At 40.4% G+C, this 20938-nt stretch overlaps 1 protein-coding gene across 2 annotated transcripts in view; it reads left to right on the forward strand.

The window, feature by feature from the left end:
* Positions 1 to 20938, forward strand: part of bmpr1bb (bone morphogenetic protein receptor, type IBb) — a 59584-nt gene that overhangs the window by 27800 nt on the left and 10846 nt on the right. For both annotated transcript variants that reach the window (XM_039779258.1, XM_039779259.1), the window contains one exon: positions 14941 to 15281. In XM_039779258.1, the coding sequence (XP_039635192.1) occupies positions 15194 to 15281 (88 nt within the window). In that variant the 5' untranslated portion in view covers positions 14941 to 15193. The remainder of the gene's footprint in view (positions 1 to 14940; positions 15282 to 20938) is intronic.

The following is a 20938-nucleotide window of genomic DNA, read 5'->3' on the forward strand; positions in this document are numbered from 1 at the left end:
TGCATCACCTCAAATGCATCTTTGGCATTTCTGTACTGCAATTTCCTGTTACTTTTTATTATCAAACATGTATACCAAAATATCAGCAATAATATAATATATTAGATATAATGGCCAGGCTGATTCTTATGGATTAGTCAGTTGCCCAGAAGTAATAAATACCAACACTGAAGCCCAGAGATGTTGTGATTTCAGAGGATATGAGGGGGAAACTGCATATTGTCATACTTCATCCATAAGGTCTGCTTTTTATACGTTATTCCTTACTCCTGGAATGATTTGAAACACTGGCTCATATTGTAAAAACGAGAGCCCAATTCAGACACGTAATCTGTTTTCTGCAATTTTAGTAGTGGAAACTATGTCTGTGGTTGCATCTGATGATGCTTGGTCATAGCCTGGGCCGCCTGGTGTTGTCTTCCTCCCTGTCAGCAGTGTGGGGATGGTGCCCACAGTGATGCTCACTTACAGTAAGTGAAGGAGTGATGTTTCAGAGATGGATAGCATTTCCAGTATTTATCGACTGCTTTGAGGCGGACCTGGATGACACTTTATTCAGATACATTAGCGGAAGAGGGAGACATGACGGGCCTTTTGGAGGGAAAGAGGGGGTTGAGAAGTGAGGAGGGCAGACGTTAAGACATCACCTAGCTTATAGTCTGACACAGAGTCATTGATCGCAGCCGCAATGCTCTCTGAGTTGCTTCCTGTGTTTTCATTGTGCTATCATTGGATGAGAGCAAACAACAACGTCAGGGGGAAAGGCTACCGATAGCTCCGTATCTAATGTGCTCTGATCTAAGGGGAGAAAGATTTACATGTACTACAGTATAATGCCTATAATCTATGTCTGGATGCACTATTACTGATGGAATGAGAGCAGTAATACTTACAATAAATGTTCTCAAAACACAATTATATTGCATGCACACACAGTTCAGTGCCCAAGAGTAGTTGTTGGTTCTGGTTTGATAGGCTCTTATATTGGTCTTCATATTAGCCCAGAGTCATTCTATTTATATCAGATATTTTATTTCTAGGAGCACAGCAGTGAATGTCATTTTGAGAAAACGCATAAAAGCCTAATCTGTAGTAGTTTTGACCTTTTTATAAATCGACAGAACCGTTTCAAAATAAACATTTAGTGTTGTGTGAAGGTCAAGGACCCTGATAACTTCCCAGAGTAAACCAGGAACCTGCAACATGGACTAGTGAGTAAAAGTAAGTAGAAATGTTCTGGGTTTTATTCAGCAAAATAAATTAACTTGTGTGATGTCTGACACTTAAGAAGAACATGTGCATGGACTGCATGATTCTTCTGGTAATTTCCACACCACTGCACAAAGTGCTGTCCAAAGTGTTCCATAATTTCACACAGATGTGAACTATTAAGACAAACTGTTGTGTATCTTATGTGTCACTCCCTCACAGACCGTCCATCACAGACATCAAGCGTGTTATTTGTTATTCCCACACTGCAGATATGAATGTTTCAAATTATGTTGGACTCATAATAAAGGATATTTTTTGTGACTACATTCTTTTACCTCCAAAACAAATGTGGTGCCTCAAATGATAAATATTCCACTATAGAAGTATTTATTTTCATCTGCGGAATAGGACTGTGAAGTGTTTCAAAGTTTTTTTTTGTGTGGTTTAAATGTGTAATACAGCATCAAAAGGTTCAGTGTAATTTTTGTTAAACATTTGTTTCAAAGAGGAAATACAGACAGAGAATTGTAAATCAACTTGCTTTTCCCACAATTACATGTTTCTGCTGAGGCTCAACACAAGCTGTTGGAGAGTTTATCCCAATTAAGGGAAAAGGGGCCTGATTGACAAATGAGCTCAGGGTCATCCAGCCAACCAGAGACAGGGTTTCCCTGCCAAGACTGCAATACCCCTGGGTTTCCCATCAGCCAAGGAAGCAGACGGTTTAACGCTCAGTCAGACCTTCCTTGAAGAAAACAGGGAAGTCTCATCTGCTTTTGTTAGAGCTGAGGGATTAACACAAGCAGCCCCGTGAGTTTAAGGAGGCAAAGCAACAAGTTGGATTACTACACAAAAAACAATGGGATTTGTTGTTTGCCGAGTGTTGTTATTGATTGATTTCCTCATACAGTCCATGTTTAATTTCTCAGCTTGTAGACAGTGGCCCAATCCCAAAGTCCGGACTCACAGGCTCACAGACTTTGGTGCGCATTCTCGTGAAATTCGTAAGGGCTTAGGGTTGTCCCAATGTCGAATTTCAAAGGGCGTGAAGGTTTGAGTACACACTTACCGAGCCCTTTCCGTGAGTCTGCATCGATGCAGACTTCACCAAAGGGAATTACCCACAGTTCAAAGCGTTGTGACGTTCACCGCGGAGACGATAGGGAAATCCGGAAATTACAAAGTTAAACAACAGCACGACATACGACCACGGAACGGACCAACCTGTTGTCCAGCTCGTAAAACAAGAGTTTGGAATCAGGTAGCCGTCTCCTGGGCCTTGGCCGTGTGGAAAGCAACAAACTTAAAATGAAAATTCCCAAACCGGCAAGTGTCAGCAACATCTTTGTTATTAAACGTCGCCAAGGTAACGTGATCTCGTGAAGTGCTGTCCCGATCCCATTTCTACCTATCTGAGCCCATGTGGCCTCACACACTCACTCACTTAGCACCTGAGATCAATTAAGTCTGTGAGTCCTTAGTCCTCAGGGCTCACTTTGGGATTGGGCCTATAAGTGCACGTGATGGAGATTTGATTTTCCTCTTTATCATATCAGTCGCAGTGCAGTTGCATTCAAACATCCACATGTTTGAATGCATCTAACCCTATTGACTACGGGATCAACATGGACAAAATAAAGATCTGTGTTTATGGGGATTATCATCAACAGGGTTTCTCTTCAAGATGAGCAGTGTAACAGCTGAATGTGGATATCTTTTTTGGCATCTGCAAAACCCTGAGTTGGGAAATCCTGAAAAAGTACAAGCTTAGTTAAAGTGCTGGATGTGTGTGTGTGATGGATCTGGGAGTATTTTTGTTGACGGGAACAACCGACACATCTGTTTAGATTAAGCCATCTGTATTCATCATTGGTTGAATTCAGATAGAGAGCGGCTGAGGGATAAGGGCATGAAGAAGAAGAAAATTGGGTGGAGATGGCACGTGAGTGATGAAGTGTGAAATCGGAAAAATACAAAACTTGAAACTAACAAAAGAAAACTGGAGCATAACAACAAAATCTGACAAAATGAGACAAAGCATGCATTACTGGCACCACAACTTGTTGTCTATAGGCGGTGCCAAAAAGTAGTGATGCTACGCTCTGTGCCGAGGCTTTGAAGTGTGTGTCGAGAAATCCCGGAAGTTTAACTTGAAGCGTGTGTCGAGGTTTGTAATATTTTTAGAGAAATGACGTCATTGATGACATCCGAAGCCTTGCTGCCCGTCCATACCAGGTTTATGAAGTGGTTTGAATCGACACAGTTTTATTACACATCCATGGTCTGCACAAGCACAAGCACTGCCACTTTCCAGTTTAAGAAGAGCCTACTAATATTGCCCCTCCTGCTATTATGACCAAAAGGATCGATTTACGCATGTTTGATTGCCGCATTCAAGGACATCTGTTTTATTATACAGTTATGTTGATTATATTATACCAAAAGAAAATACACTATGTGTGTGAAATAAATACCATATAACATAACTAGAGCAATGTGTAAAATAAATATGGACAAATGTAAATAAGCACAAGGGACAAGTGGTGAGTGCATCACCCACTTTGTCACACTGTGTTTAACTGACTCACCCAGCCGCCGTGTTGTTTCGCGTTTCGGAGCCGCACCTGCTAGCATCGGTCCATCGGAGCAGCTCTAGCGCCTCTTGTTGACTTCTCTGCCATCCTGCTTTTAAAAACAAGAAAACGTCTCTTCAATCATCAACAGTCTTTCTCTCCAATAGTGTTTTCCGTGTGACTTTCCAGCCTCAGACTGCAGCATGCTCACTTCCGTCTTCCTCCTTCCGGAATCAATCTCAATCTGAATCTCCCCCCCCACAAGTACTGTGTTAAATCAGGGTCCACAAACATGCCCCCTCATGTGTCATGTGTCAGTACTGGCCCTATGCGCCAACTACATCCACTCCTCATGAAGACATTAGACATATATCATGATATAGATATAATATAACAAAAGTTATTCACTTTGGAGGATGTCATTTTGCAATTTTGCAGCACCTTGAAAATGTCGGGCACATCCTTCAAAAGGTGCAGGTCAAATGTTGCTGTGAAGATTTATTCAAATTAAATAGAAACGTCACATAGTCATGTAAGCAGTTTTGGCTGACCGATAAGAATCTCCACTTTGGCAAAAGGTCACTGCGCTTGATTTGCTCCAGCATCAAAATAGGACCTTAAGTATCAACGGCTGTGAGAGTCGTACATTACGACTATGGTGTGTCTTTGTCTGTCCAATAAACTAACACCTCATTTCATTTACCCATTTAGGCATTAAATTAATGTAATAAGTGGCAGTCTTGTGCACATTATGGGCAATTGTGGTAATTGTATCTCTTCATCTCTCCCCTTGTTCCATTGTCTTTAATTGCTGTCTGAGTGAGTACTATAGCCTCTCAGTGCTTTTTCACTTTAATTGAGGTTGATCTTAATCATCATGTGCTTTTGCGACTGACAACAAGGGTGAAATGTATTGAAACATGTTAAAGGGATATTTCACCATTGGAAAGATGAATATATCTTTAAATTGGGTCACTTATATAGTAGAAATGTTAATTTGTTTTAGAAATTGGTGGCTTCTAGGCCGAGAAAAGCCAGAAAATGTGTTTGTGGCTCATGTGGATGAAAGATCCCAAATCCCAGAATGCAGTTGCTTCGCTGCTTTAGAGTCTACTCCCAAGCCACGCCTATCGGTTACAGACAGTGAGACAGTCAACTCAACTTAAGTGTGTTTTATTGTCATTTCAACCATATACACGAAACAACATTTCACCATGGCTCAAGTGGTTACACAATTAAAATAAAAACGACATTATATAAAAACGACATACGAAACAGGCTACATTTACACTGCACACACATTATATGCTCCGTGAAGTTCAGCTAACACGTATACTAGCATTAGTGCTTGTGGGCGTAAATTTGCGTGCAATGTAGAATTGTCGGCATTTTAAAAACACAGCAGTCTCTGAACTCGCGTTGGGAGTTTTGTTGAAGTTGGATGTAGTCCAGTTTGTTGTCTAATGAGCGGACACTTGCAAGCAGGATTGATGGAACAGGTAGCCGGCTAGCGTTAGTTTTCCACCAGCACTTGTTCAGCGTTCCCTGCTGATGATGTCCCTTTACCGGCCAGAGGCATTGAGCAACAACGCTGGTCTCCATAGCAGGCGGGCGAAGCTGGCGTAGTGTGTCGAGTATTCCGTCTGTAATAAAGTGACCTGCATATTCTCTGATCTGTACCAATGTATTCCGCTGGTACACGTGTGGTAGTTTGAATGCACATAATTGTTGTTCTAAAATCTACCTACCTACCTACCTACCCACCCACCCACACTGAGAAGCCAGTAAGTGAGGATTCAAGATGGCTGACGCTCGTTGTGCCTTGGCAATCTTCGGAGACAGACAACAGTCCAACCCCCTATGGGCGGGTTGACAGCATGCGGAAGTAGCTCCTACTACTGGCTGTAGTCCATTGCCTCTGGGCAAAGAATCTCCCAATGACGCAAAAACCATCGTTTTACGTCATCGGAAGATTATTTTTCCAGACTCACAATACAGAGATCTCTCGTCTCAGGGGGACATGAGGGAGGGAAGCACAGTCATTCAAAAATACTACTGTATTTCTGCTGATACAAAGCTTAATGCTAAATTGGTGAAGTATCCCTTTAACATTTCCTGATTTAATTTCCAAAAAGCTAAGGACTAAGTGCATCTATGCAAAATGCTGGTGTTTTTCTAAAATTACAATTTTAAAGCTTAATCACAGTTTGTAATCCAACCCTTTTAGAATAAATCTGCTTTTGAAATGCTGTTAGTGACCATGCAGTCAAAGATCTGAGGTGTATGCTGTATCACTGTAGCCTTCCCACTACTTACAAACGCACAATAGAGCTTTTCACTCTCTTTCACTACAGCCAAGAAAGGGGTGTGGGTGTGCATGGAAAATATGCACGGAAGACTCCCTTCTCCTGCTCTCACCATGTACTCCCAAAAACACAGAGCAGGTAGTTTGACCAGAGGCAATGGGCCAGCCCCTTCTATTAATTCCCTCTGAATTATAAAGCAGTAAAACTAAATTTATCCAAACACCATTAATCACAATGGCTAAGAGCGTCTGTTTTAATGAACAGAATCTTTCTGGGGGCATCTACGGACGGTTAATTTGCCATTTAAACCCCACCTGTCTGTGTCAACTAGTCCGTAGAGAGGTTCATTAATGTAGTCCAAAAGCTGTTCCAAGGGTTGGGTTGTATCCATTCCTTCATGCATTGGTACAGCCAGGGAAGGGGAATGTTAAAAAGGCTCCAGTGTGCAAAAGGCCCTGATGAATAACATACAGGCTTTATTTCTCCATATATGCTGTCACTACATGGAATTGACCTAATTGGTTCTTGTTCAGTTTGCCTTATCTGTGGATTTGGAGTTAACATATTAATCAAATGAAAATGATGACTTTGGCATTTATTTTAAAAACAATTAGTTTGTGGTTTAAAGACACTTTACTTTTGTGGAATTGAAACACCTTTAGATGACAGTATATACTGTACTCCCAAAACACTCTTACTTATATTATTATAATAAACTATTCAATAAGATCATGTTGAGATTGTTATTGTTGACCAGTATTGATCTACATTGAAGGAGACCGTTGCAATTGGTTAGATAGATTGGTCACAGATTGCTAATACTGTGTGGTCAGTTGAACTTTTGACCGGTGTGTTTCCACCTGTGAAGGGCTCACTGAGGTTTATATCCAGTGGTTGTTGTCTTGCTCTGATAATGGCCAGAGACTGAAAGCTCATTTAGATGCATAAAAGTGAGGGGAAAAAGGAAGAATTTATTGGTTATGTTTCTGCTGAAAAAACTGATGACCGTCAAATGAAAATTATTTGTATTGTGAAAAGACTTTTGTTATAGTTTTTACTTCTCTCATCTTTATTTTAACCGAAGCATTATGTGCTGTCCTCCTAACCACAAGACAACCTTGTTCACTGTATAATGGAGATGAACGGTGTCCGCTTGCCGCTGGAGATGGAAGAACCTTTTGACACGTACAATCTGAATAAAATCCATTTTTTAGCCAGAATTTATATTTTTACTTAAAATTGGTAGACATTAGATACTGCAGTTTTAAAACTAAAAGAGTCTGCGTACACGCCAACTGAGACTTGGCTTTTTCTCTTCTTTTCTTAATCTGTCCCAGTCACCTCAGGTTCACACTTTCTGGTTTACTGTATATATTTTTTGACAGATTTGACACAAACCATGTCGTCCAAGCTGCTCTCCTCATTAAACATTTCCTGCAGCTTTGGTACGACATTCCTACACGTGCTCAGTGCACACACACAATTAGTGCTTGTTAAAGAGCATGTGATATGGTAAATACACGACCAGTTTCCCATAATTGGAGCCTCCTGTGAACTTTAGAGGAAGCAAGTGCTCTAGGGGACTTCTGAAAGGTCTAAACTGGGACATCTTAACTTCCCCACTAAATGTAATGCGTCCTCTTTAAAAATAAAAGTCTTTTAAACTGAAACTTAAAGAAAAGCTAAACTATTGTCTGCTCATCGTCCATTCCTATTCTTTTCTTGCATTTTTTTCCTTCCATTTCTTTGACCATATTGCTGTCCTGTCACTTCCCTCCCTGCTGGTTATTTAGCACTTCAGTGGCTTGCAGGACTAATTGGAGCAAGAGACAGGTGGAGCCACTCTGTAGCAATCAGTCTTGTAAGAGGTGGGGCTATAGCTCACACTGGGCAATCTTCTTGTTTTTGCAGTGTGAACAGTGGAAGGAGGGCATGAACTTTTGACACACTCATATATGGGGGCCCTTAGCAGCCTGCCAGGCTTCACCTATTATGGGTTAATGTTAAGCCTCTCTATGTAACACCAATAACTAAACCTCTCTCTCCATGAATATGCTTGGAAAAAAAGAACATGCTACTTTTACGTTGAAAAGGTCTACATGTCATTTAAACTCTTGTGATGCTTCAGATTCATAAATATGCTTACTTACTTTTGTTCACACGTGTTTAAAGATATGAGACGACACTGCTCTGCACTGAAACCCCAGCATTATTACTTGCCTATAGGTCCGCTTGCCTCTCACTCTGTCTCTTTCCCCATTTCTTTGTGAGTGTGTGTGGTAAGGTACCAGTTCAGTAATGATGTGTCAGTGTGAGTGTGTCCACTGTGCGTGGACATGTTGCAGTATAATGCAACCAGGCAGGTGTGAGGGTCACAGCCAGTTTGTAGACCAGCGTCTTAACCCCTGCTGTCTGCTTTGTCTGACTGTCAGAGTAACCCCTTAATTAGACCCTTTGGTTTGCGGTGTCTGCCCGACGCAGCCCAGCGGACACTCGGCAACAATCCCTTCATTAAATGCTCCTGGTTGACTTGGCAAGAAGAGCATCGGTTTTTCAAATCCTGCTGCACAAAAGCCATGATAAGAAAATTTGAATTGTGAGCACCTGTTCCTCTTTTACCATTACTGAGAAACAACTGTGTGTAATCCTCGTTTTGTAGTATATTCTGAATCACCAAGTTGCTGTGAATGGTTAAAACCTTTCTAAATTTGGGTCTGAATTGATTTTCTGTCTTTAAATGTAAATCAATGCAAAAAGCGTACAACTGTTGGTGCTCCTGAAAAAATGTATTGGTGAACTGCAACATACCTTAGGTGTAAATACTTCTATGCTTTTTCTCCTCTGAAATTTCTTTATCATTGCAGCAGTTCAGAATGATTAATTATAGGTTTACATACTGCCGCACAGTGTGATTCCAACAAAATGTTGCCTTTGGTTTGGTGTATGTTTGCAATGTCAGTACATACTATTATGTAAGATGCCAGAGTAGAATGATCAAGTGGCCAGAAAATGAATGGGAACAGAGCTGTGAGGGAATTAACTTAAGTACAGCTCACTGGCAGCCAGGCCTGCTGACAAAAACAAGAGGTTTACTCAGTAGAGATCCAGTAAGACTTGGCCCAGTGACCTTCTAAGAGAGAGAGAGAGAGAGAGAGAGAGAGAGAGAGAGAGAGAGAGAGAGAGAGAGAGAGAGAGAGAGAGAGAGAGAGAGAGAGAGAGAGAGAGAGAGAGAGAGAGAGAGAGAGAGAGAGAGATATTTCATTCTGGTGTTCTTGGCCAGTGCATGCCCCGACTGCGGAAAATCACAGAGGACTTTATTAACGGCACCTTCAGAGCCGGACAGACACTTCTTTACATAGAATCCATCTGTGGCTGTGTGGTGCTCATGGGTGAAACCTGAGCCACAGGTGTTTTAGGTGCAGTCACTTATTGGTCCACAGAAAGGGCCTTGTGCATTGTAATGACAGCCTATCAGTTAGCTTTAGTGTTTAGTAGTCAAATATAGAGAGATTACAACATTTCTGTACCTCCGAGTGATTTAATAAGGTTGTCATGAAGAAGCTACATCAGTAGGTCAAAAGAAAAGTAGACTTTGTGAAAATCTGATCAGATGATTTGCAGCTATAGTTGTTTAATACAAGACTCACTTCAAGGTTTTTTCACAGAACTTGTGAAAACAGAATAGGGAGGATGTAAAACATTCTGTAATGTTGCATTAAGAAAACACTGGCAGTGTAAAAATGTGTGTGATATATATATATATATATATATATATATATATATATATATATATATATATATATATATATATATATATATATATATAACATACATATTACCTAAACAGCCTGCATCTTTATGCATGTCTGAATGCAGTAAATTCAATTATGTGGATACATGTTCTCTCCTTGTTGTCGGGAACACAGAGTTATGAGTTTATAAGCATTCTTCCGTTTGACAGGTCAGATCCTGAATTATTTGCATTTTTTCCAGAAGTTATACTGGCTAACAACATGAATACTGGCAGAAAGAAATTATTCAAAGTGATCGTGTTGATGTTTCAGTGTTTTTCAATATCTCACTACATTGTCACGTATTGAAAGAAAGAGACAGTGAGACAGAGTGAGAGAATGAGACAGCGTGACAGAGGGAGGGCAAGGAGGGTGAATCTTGCTGTGACAGCCTTTTCACTCCTGTGAATGACGTTTTTCTTCCCCCTCAGCATTCTTTGGGACTTCAAAGCGTCAATCTCAGCAGGAGATTTGGTCCTACTTTTGTGTGAATCTTGAATATTCATCAGTGTCTTTCTTTTTCATGAGGGCTGAGACTCTGCATTGGATCTGCAGGGATCTCATGCTATATTGCCATTATTTATAGATATTTATAATGTATACAACGGTGGATATAGATATTGTCTGATTTCTTGTGTGAACTTGAGTGTTTGGATTTTGATGGATACTCTCCAGTAAGTTTCATGCTGTTGACTAGGCTACATCAGATTTTCTTCATACTCCTTTTTCCATTGTGTTCTATTAAAAAAAAAAAATTACAATACATAATTGGCTTGTTGTGAGACAACGACTGTTTCACAATGCAATTTATAACTGGTGGTTGAAAATATGCAGTGATGAAACAATTAGTTAAATAATGAATTCATCGTTTAACCCCTGTGTTGACTTCGGGTCAAATTGACCCGTTTTCAATTTTTGTTTTATATCAGAAAATATGGGACGTAGAAATAAGTGCTGAAAATGTGTAGAAGAAAAATTTAACAATTTAAAACGTTGGAAAAAGCAAAAACAAACTGTGAAGAAAAGGTGTCAAAAACGTCGAAGAAAAGGGGTAAAACACAAGGGCAAACTTGTTTTTTTAAGCAAAAATGCAAAACATTTGATTCTCACATGTGATGATTTGTTGTTTTCCCCTTTTGTGTATCACTGTTAATTGAATAGCTTTCGGTTTTGGACTGTTGGTTGGACAAAAACAATCTGAAGATGTCATCTCTGGGCTTTTGGAAACTGAGATGGGCAATTTTCACTACTGACATCTCGTAGGACTAAATGATTAATCTATTAACACATTTGATATAAAGATTAATGACAGTAATCAAATAAAAGTTGCTGCACTAGTTCTGCTCCATAATACAAAACATGGTAAGTCATTGTTTCTAATAACACAATGATGAGAGTAAATCATCTTTGTCTAGCTGGATGATGAAGATGGTGTCACGCGTTCTCCACTCGTGCACCTTGATTGGACCATCTGGGCCAGACAGCTGTGTTGCCACGGTAATAAATGCCTTTCCAGGATTCTATGACCGCAGTTTTAACACTAAGCTGCTGAAAATCCTCCTAATTTCACAGAGCTGGGGGTCAGTTTGGGCCCGGCTGGAACATCGCTCATGATACGCATTCCATCTTTGCCCGGAGTAATTTCCTCATCTGCGTTCTGCCATGGCTTTTTGTTTCACAGGTTAGCGGTGATTTTTCACAGTCATCCATCCCGTTCTTCTTGCTGGATGATGAAAGGTGCACTTGCGCATTTAAAGTCCTTTTCTGAAATAAAAAACGTGGCTAATTTTCACGGTGCATTGTAATACTACTGCAGTATTATTGTAAGGTCTCTATTTCATAAGAAAATGTTGCCTTATGAAATGGAGACTGATTATTACAAACAAGCAAGCTGCATTTATTGATCTCTGACTGCTGGAGGGCATAATGTGGGGGATACAGAGTTTGCAAAACAAATTGAAAATAATCTCACAGCTAAACAACTCCCCTCAACCCCCTCCCAGCCTCTCCCAAATAAAAACTGAATGCCCACTGTACTAGTACATAAAGTAAAGCACAGTGTCAGCAGAAAGGTTACCTTTACATGTGCCATAATGACACACGGAGAGGTACTTGATTTACCTAAGTACATTCTGCACAATAACGTCTGATGTGTTTGTGTGGAAAAAAAGAAAGTTCTTCAAAGATAAGAGGCGATATGCTGATGTGCATAGTGTTTGCAGTGCAGACAGTTTGTGTGGCATGTGCACAGCTCCTCAAGTAGGCTATTATTTATTTATTTACACAGGTATAAGTAAGCATTTTTATCTCTGGGGTTTTGTTGGGTGGACCTTGAGTTTTTGAGTTTGCTAACATTGTAGAGTATTGTCAGAAAAGGAGAAGTAAGCAGAGGGTTTTATAGTGTTAATGATCAGAGAACAGAGGAGGTTCGGTGTCGGGAGCACTGAGGTGGAGTTTTTCAGTCAGAGCTGAAACCATGGATCTAGTATCTTGAGCTTTTACATTACATTTTAACTGGACTTAAAAAAGTAATTTCAAAGCATTTGTGACACTGGTGAAAAAATTATTTATTGTGATACAGCAGTTTATGTGGTAATTATTGTGCATAAGAAAGTATGTTTTGGATCTGTAGTTCTCACTGGCTATTTATTCACATAGCAAAGAAATATTTTATTATAATATAAATTGTGCATGTCTGTAACCATTAAAAAAGTACTCCAATAATTTAGCACTGCGCTTTTCATAAAGTTGGGAGGCTTGTCAAATAAAAAGTGGTAAAAATCAAAGCAGTAGAGGCTGAGATAACCTGACTTTTAGACCCTAGTATAGGTCAATTTTTTGACACAGCTTTTGAATCATTTTCTGGCGCCGGCATATCTAACTGACTATTTCTAGTTCCAGTTGCAACAAACCTTGTGGCTTTACAGAATGATCAAGGTGCTAAAAGACAGATTTTTCCAGCACTATTAATCACCCTGTAACTATGTGTGTGATGCCGGATGGGTTCTGCAGTTAAAATTCTAACTAAGAGAGGAAGGGGAAGTAAAGAGTTAATTTTACTGAAATAGTCTGCTCCACTTTCAACCCCCTTTATGTGGTGAAATGACCCCCACCTACAGAGCTGCTCACTCCTCTGGAGCCCCCATCCCTGTGGGCTGAGTAGGCTGTCTGAGAATACAGGGAGGCTCCACGCTGGGCATTTGATGGAGCGCAGAAGGGTGTGTGAGGTTCACTGACCCATTCACATTGCTCCCCATGCACTCGTGCTCCAGAATAGGCTGACTTATCACATGTAATACACAGCGCTGCACAAATCAGGAGTGACAGCTATAGGGCCAGTGGAGCACTTGAGGGGAGAAATGGCTTCTGGGAGCTGGTGTTCCCACCCAGTCAGACTTTAAGAGGGGACAGGTGTGGGGTGGAGAAGCATTTGGCTGCTGTTGTTTTGCCCTCCTCCATTACTGCTATAACACCACCTGGACTTTATTTTTTGCGCTTCCCGTTAACCATTTGGAATGGATAAACATCTCTCTCTTCAAGGAAACATTTTCTCTCACTCACAAGGATCTTACATGTGTCATTGTGGAAATTCAGCCATTTCCGAGATGTTTATGATTTGTGTAGGTGTTGTAGTAGACTTGGTGTAATTTGTCTAATAACTCACTTAATCCTCTTAACTTGTAACCCACATACATCTTCACCACTGGAATGTGTCCCTTTTGTTATCATTCTTTTTTTTCTGTGGTATTGCATGTTTGCATGTGTGTTGGATTAGTGTGAAGTTGCAAAGTTGTGGCGGTGCCTGGAGGTGTGAGCTCTAATCACCTGACGTGTGAATGTCTGATCCCTGTACAAGTGTTTGTGTTTTCACCCCTTTCACTCACACAGACTCACATGAGGAACTGAATGCGATTCAGCCTACGCCTGAACTTTAATACCAGACTCTTGGTTACAGATTAATGCCCGGTCTTGCCATTTACACAGCACCTGTGTCTGCAGCTGTAGTTCCATACATATTACATGAAGACGGGCTTGTCGAGAGGTTGTTTGCTTCTTTCATTGTAAATTCCTGTTTTCTTCTTTTTAGACTGTCGGACAGATGAAGGTTCCATTACAAGGACTTTTATTTTACTTTTATGTCTTTTTGTACTTTTTGTAGGAGAGTGGTTGTTAGTTGCAGCCTCACATTCGTCCTTTTGGTGAATTCCAATATGCAAACTTTAAATGTGGAGTTGCATTGTCGAACTTTGACTCTTCACAGTTTTTCCACTTTGCCTACTTTTTGTTTGTTTTCTTGTTGACAGTAAATTACAGTAAAAATAATTATAGCAATAAAGAAAATACTGGTAACTTGCTAAATGGTAACATCTGACGAAACAGTAACTTGACAGAATTTATTGGAAATTTGGTAATGCAACAATTCATTCTTTAAATGTATTTTTAGTTGACAGACACATAATTTATGTCTGGCTTCTGCTTTAGCAACTCCGCCTTTCACACCAAGGCTGAGCAGTGTCGGCGGACACACATAAAAACTCAGGTGGCTGAGCCAGCGTGGATGACCCGCGTTGACCCTTTCACACCAACCACAAGTACAAGTCTTGTTCTAGGTTCTTCCTTCAGGGCAGCAGACACTTCTTAGCTCGGACTTGCAGGATTTAATACCAGATGGTTTTACCAAAGTATATGTGCACGTCCTCTGTAAGATTATACTCCTTAGTTCTTACTGTAGTTTCTGTGTCCCTCTTAGCATGCTGTGTGTTTGTATGCCTGTGGCAATAGCATTTCATGCTTTCACTGCTGCCTTTCAGACCTTGTTCAGCCCCTGCTCACATCCACGGCCCTGTTGTCCCCTTCTTTCTGTGTATGAGTGATGTGAGAATCTTTATTGTGTATGTCTGTGTGTGAAAGAGAGAGAGGCTGTATGTGGATTCACATATACTCAGCTGTTCCCTCTGTAGTGAAGCGGTCATAGAAAGGGCTGGACAAATAGCAAAGCGAGAGAGCAACTAAGTAACACCCTCTTTCCCCCTCTTTTCTCCCCCTCTTCTCTCCCAGGCTGTCAGTGTGGAGTAGTGCTGGAGGCTGCGGGGCTGCTGTGTGCTGTGGGAAGTTCCTGAGAGTGCAGAAAGGCCGAGTGGCAGTCACTCACAGAGAGACACTTGTGCAGAAAGTGGACTGGTGCTATTTCACGGAAGGATATAAAACCCAGTCTTACACCTCTGCCTCTTTGCACCGGTGTGTTCGTTGTGGCTGCGCCTCAAGGATTTGAAGGAGGCGGGCGACTGGGGTTGGTGCTTGTGCTGGAGTAATGGTGGTGGTGAGGCTGCCTCAGGAGTGGGCCTGGCAGGCTGTTCTCCTAATGACTGGACTGGCATCACTGAACCGTGGTTCTGATGGTGAGTACTGTGCTAGACAGCAGCTGTGTGTTTTGATGCCATCACTCTTCTCCTGACTTTTTGTTTTAAGTCAGTGCAAGGCTGATGAGGCCTTCATTTGATTGCTTATAGTTTGTCACTCGCTGGCCAAACCATAATATAAAGCAGCGAGAATTATATAAATTGATTATATACTCTTATTATATTAATGTAAATTAGTTATATATAAATGTGTGCATATTGTCATTCTTAGGCATCTACATTGTGCGTTCTGGGGGGAGACCGTTATATGCACTTTAATTTCTTTATTAATTATAAAAATTTTCTGAAGTCAGAAGCATTATTTCACACATTTTTATAGTGATAATTGTCAGGTTGCAGGTGCTGTGAGGTTATGTGCCTATTTTTTACTCTGCAGTATTTATGAAGAGCAAAAGCTATTATGATCTCCACAGGGGCTACCATGAGAACGGGTGTGCATTTATCTGCCCCCCCCCCCCAGTCATGTTGAATTGTTTGAAGATGAACAGCCAGTTGTCTTCTACGATGAATGCCAACAGTGTCATTGTGCCCCGTAAGGTTGTAAAAAGCAGGGAGGGTCGACAAGCTCCCAGCCTCAAGAAAATGACACTTGCGCATTTGATCTGTTTCTGTTCACAGAAAGGAGAGAGACATTGTTGGACATGAGTGTTAGTATACATAGACAGTATAAAATAAGTGGACTTAGCCACCAGGTCCACTGGTTGCAAAAATAAGTCCGGTTGTATAGAATTTACCCTACTTCTTACCTTTTTTCTAATGAGTTTATGGTTTCAATCACTAGTTTTGCATTTAGTAAGTTAATTGTAACATTTTGGTCTCCTAAAAATCTTTTGTTCAGATGTACTAAAAGACAGGAATTGGCTGTTCATTTTTTCTAGTAAGTACATTTTGCTTTAAGCCGTTTTTTTCTTGCCAAAATTAATAAATATCACAGTTGACATAAATTACAGATGCACCTTGCTCACCAAGCTACCTACCGTTAGCTGATGACTTAGCTCCACCCTCTCATCTAAATATGATCACTTCTGGCTCCAAAAAATGAAGATGGCGACGGGCAAAATGCCAAATTCAGGTATCAAAACGGTATTCCACAAACCAATGGGTGACATTTTTGTGGCTATGTCACTTCTTTTATACAGTCTATAGTATTTGATGTATGCATATTAAAACATCTAATTTAACCATTTATTTAAGTGGACCAGTCACACACATACAGACTTTTTATTAGAGCTGAAACGATCAATCAATTAATCAAGTAATCAATCGACAGAAAATGTATCTGCGGCTATTTTATAATCGTTTGTCATTTCTTTGTCTTATGTGGTAGTAAACTGGATAAATAGGTGTTGGACTGTTGGTTGGACAAACAAGCCATTTAAAGAAGTCACCTTGGGCTTTAGGTAATTGTAATGGTCCTTTTTAATTTTATTTCATAGACCAAACCATTACATGTGTCAGGCTGTAAAGCCAGCTTCTGGGTACACACGCACACGCACGTAGTTTATAAATATTGCCATTAAGAGATGGTCTGGAAAATGTGATCATATGACCATTGCTGCAACGGCATTTCCATTAAATGATAGAGGATGTGGCAGTTCACTTTAAATTGTGCTATCATGATGCTGCAATGTTCTTTTCTTGGTATACTTCAGTTAGAATGTACTCATAGTGTATGATGCATAGTGTAAACATGTATATGTATAAATGTTTGATGTAGATTAATCAGGGTGCTTTTTTTTTCTCATACAGTAAAAATGTTAAAAACAAAAAGACATCTCAGACCAAAGCTTTAACAGTATATTAACACAATTGTCATTTATACATTTTTGGAAAGTTCTTAATAAAACAAAGCTTTTGTAAAAAGCAGGAACAATAAGTAGGTGAAAATATGAATATAATCAACCTCACATTAGAGCACAAAGAGATTGATTTTAATCCTGGTTACAAAGAGATGCTTCACTGAAAGTGTCACAAATAAAGACCAGCTGTAAAATCCCAGACCGACTGAGTAGTTCAGAGCTAGCTGTAACTTTCGCAGTTGGTCACGAAATACCTCAGCTGCTGATGAATGTTTCTCCAGAGAATTTCATTTATTCTTATCTGAGCAGACTGAGCTTGTGTGTTTAACTTCTCATCCAGTATCAGTCCCGCGTGTTTGAGGGTCACTAGCCACACACATAAAAAGGATGTGGGAAGATGGAATTTTAACAGAATCATGGGTGAAGAGTAGCATCTATTCTCATTCTTCCAACAGTCTAACTATAAAGTGACAGGATGCAAAGTTTCTGCTTGTTCTGCCAGTGCAGACTGAAGCTGTGAGCCCTCTTGAAAAGATTTCATACTAAAACTCCTGCAGTGTTGAGCTAGATCAGTTTTACTCCTTCTGTCCACTCTATTTCACCAATACTTGAGCCACCAGTTGCTTTTTCAGTTTCCTCTGTGATCTGATCTTTCTAAAGGTCTCCCAAATGAGTAAAACATGTGGGAGGTTGCCCATAAATCTTAACAGCACGGTCAATTTGCCACCTGTTTCTATAGGCTGGTGAGGTTCACAGAGAGTAGATGAGCCCTATCCTCATTCTTCTGGCAGTGGAAATACAAAGAAGTTGGTTGTATGTTCGATAGTATACTTTATGATTGTTACATTTTGTTTTTAAATAATATTGGTTTTGGCTAATTTCCTCCCTCCACAGTTTTGGTTTCGCTTTGTCCCATGTTTGGAACATACAACTGCTGAGTAACCATGTAAACCCAATGTGTCTGGCTCATAGCTGCAAATACGAATAGATGTTCTACATTGAGAAGGTGAGATTTTGCAGGCCAAACACCCACCAAGAGACACTGCACTGTGTAGTGTTTTCCTTCCCAGCGATCTTTGAATATTATTATTATATGTCATTGTGTCCCTGTAGGAGCATTCAGAAGGGATGTTAGTTTTGTCTTTATCAGCAACCATCTGTTTTCTGTATCTCTGCTTCAGTTACACCAGTGTGAAGGAGTTTAAAGGAGGAGTTTTTATTTTTTTGGAAAACAGACCAATTCTAATTACAGAACTTCTAGTTTGAATTCATGAGGAGGGGAAATAGGATAAGTGTGATGTTCTGTAAGGGACGTTGTATTTGTACTTTAAATTCAAATTGTTGTTTTTTGGGGTCATCATAGAACCGGTTTATGTGTAACCCTGTTGATGATGATTCCAGGTGTAGGACATCTATCTAACTACATATGGATACAAGGTTTCTTCAACAGTTTAAGAGAGAAAGCGTTACGTAGCATTGACTACATTTACCCCTCTTTGGAAGAAATCTGTGTGTAGCTTGAGTGTTTTGGAATGAGGTCCGAGTTTAGTATGGTGCAGTGGTCCACACGTACAAAACAGCAGCAGTTGGTCCTCGGCAGGACCAGGCTTCTCCAGCCTTCTGTGTGTTGCTTCCTGTCAGGATGTGGATACGGTTCCCCCACACAGAATTTGATCCCTAGGCAGATGTGCTGCTCCAGCGATTAGGCATGTGTGTGCATGTGCGTGTGCGTGTGTGTGTGTGTGTGTGTGTGTGTGTGTGTGTGTGTTTTGTGTGTGTGTGTGTGTGTGTGTGTGTGTGTGTGTGTGTGTGTGTGTGTGTGTGTGTGTGTGTGTGTGTGTGTGTAATAGTTATTCATGTGCACCACATGAGTATATCTGCCTTGTGAGATGCTTAGGGCTACTCATTGTGAGGACAGGGAGTACTTAAGGGACAAAGTAAAGTGCAAACTTTAAGAATTGCAACTTCTGAATTATGCATTAACACAGGAAAAAACGTGTATTGTTGGAAATTCAAGATATTTTATATATATATATATATATGTATGTGTATTAGTGTGTGTGTATATATGTATGTGTATATATATATATGTATGTGTATATATGTGTGTGTGTGTGTGTGTGTGTGTATATGTATATATATTGTATGTCATATATATATATATATATATATATTATATATATATATATATATAGTTATGTGTGTGTTGAACAACCATGAGGAAAGAACACTTTTGGCAGAGGTGATGTTGTCGGGTAAAATGACAAATTGTGGCTGTAGTCTCTCAATATGTCTGTAATGGAGCCCAGCATTAGTCAGTGGCTTGTGGCTTTTTCCAGTAAGTCCAGACCGAATGGATAGATAGACGAGCAGTGAGATGAACCGATGAGCATTGTGGATAGGCAATGTTAAAACTATCTGGAATAAGAAGAGCAGGAATAAATAAGAGAAGATAAGAGTGTGTTTGGAAGAGTGCCACACAGTACACCACATTGTGGTCAATACAAAGTCTTGGCCAGCATTCACACCTGTTCTTTGTGTGTGAGTTTGTGTTTGCATGTGTGTTGTATGTCATTTAACGTAATGTGAACATTAGGTTTCTTTTTTATTGGTACAGTAGGTTCAAGGGCTGCATTATTTGGAAGTACAGTACAAGGGAAAGAAAAGTATTTACACAACAACATATAGACTCACAAAGACAATACAAAATATTATATACAAATATACATGAAAGGGAAAGATGAAAATAAATAGGGAAATGGTCATGCTGGCAAAAACACACTTTTTTTTTACAGAAAGGATCTTTTCTAATTACAAACTAAAATTTCTGATAAATGCATGTTTTTAAAGAAATGAACGTGTATGATCCTCAAAATATGGTTAAGAGAATCCACTGATCCACCTAAATCTGTGTTTTTTCCTACCCTTTCATATGCAAGATAATTCATATGCATTCATGTGTAGGGTTTTCTGTGATTTATCAGTAATTTCAATGCAAGTGTGTGTCTGTCTCTCTCTGTTCTTGGCATTTATTGGAATATAGCAAAAGTCAGTGTGTCTATGTGTCTGCTGTGTGTTTGACAATTTTTCTGTGGATATAGCAGCTCTCTGCTGTATTCATACAATTGTGGAAAGTTTTCTCTGTGCAAACATTGTGAATCCCTGACAGTTGAGCCAGTTTGTCTGAAGGTAGGGTTGGGGTACAATGTGGAGCAGGGTCTATGGCAGACAGGTCCCCTCTCCATAAATTTCTTGTGGCATTATTGCTGCGCGTCGTGCGAGCCTTTAAAGTGTCCGTCTCATTCCTCCACAAAGGCAATCTGGTCACGGCCGGTAAACACAGAACAGGTCGCTAGAAGCTCCACGGGGGAAACGGATGACCTGATGTGGGTGTAGCAGCAGCAGAGATGGAGAAGAGAGTGTGGAATGTGCTCCTTTAGACACATTCTTGTGTGTGTGCGACGCATGCACAAAATGTGCACGTGTGTGTGTGTGTCTCATGTGGCGGGGTCCTTTGAAGCCTGTACGGGGTTAAGAGGGATGAGGGTGCGGTGGTCGGGTGGAGGAGGAGGTATGGCCCTTTTGCAGGTCGGTTGTGACCCCCTCGGGGTCAGAGTGCACTCTGGAGACACTGGCGAAGATGTCTCCTTTGAGGAGGTGATTTATAATGGCCACCTGGAATAACTTATCTCCCTTTTCTCTCATGTCCTCCTCGCGCCCTGTGATGAACAGTCTGTGTGAAGGTCTCAGCTCACAGATAAAATGGCTGTAGTGCTGTGAAGTCGGCTCTTGTGAAACAACCGTGTTAATTGGAGCACTTTATGCAGAGTTTTATTT

Source organism: Perca fluviatilis, chromosome 17 (assembly GCF_010015445.1).
Source record: "Perca fluviatilis chromosome 17, GENO_Pfluv_1.0, whole genome shotgun sequence".
NCBI lineage: Eukaryota > Metazoa > Chordata > Actinopteri > Perciformes > Percidae > Perca > Perca fluviatilis.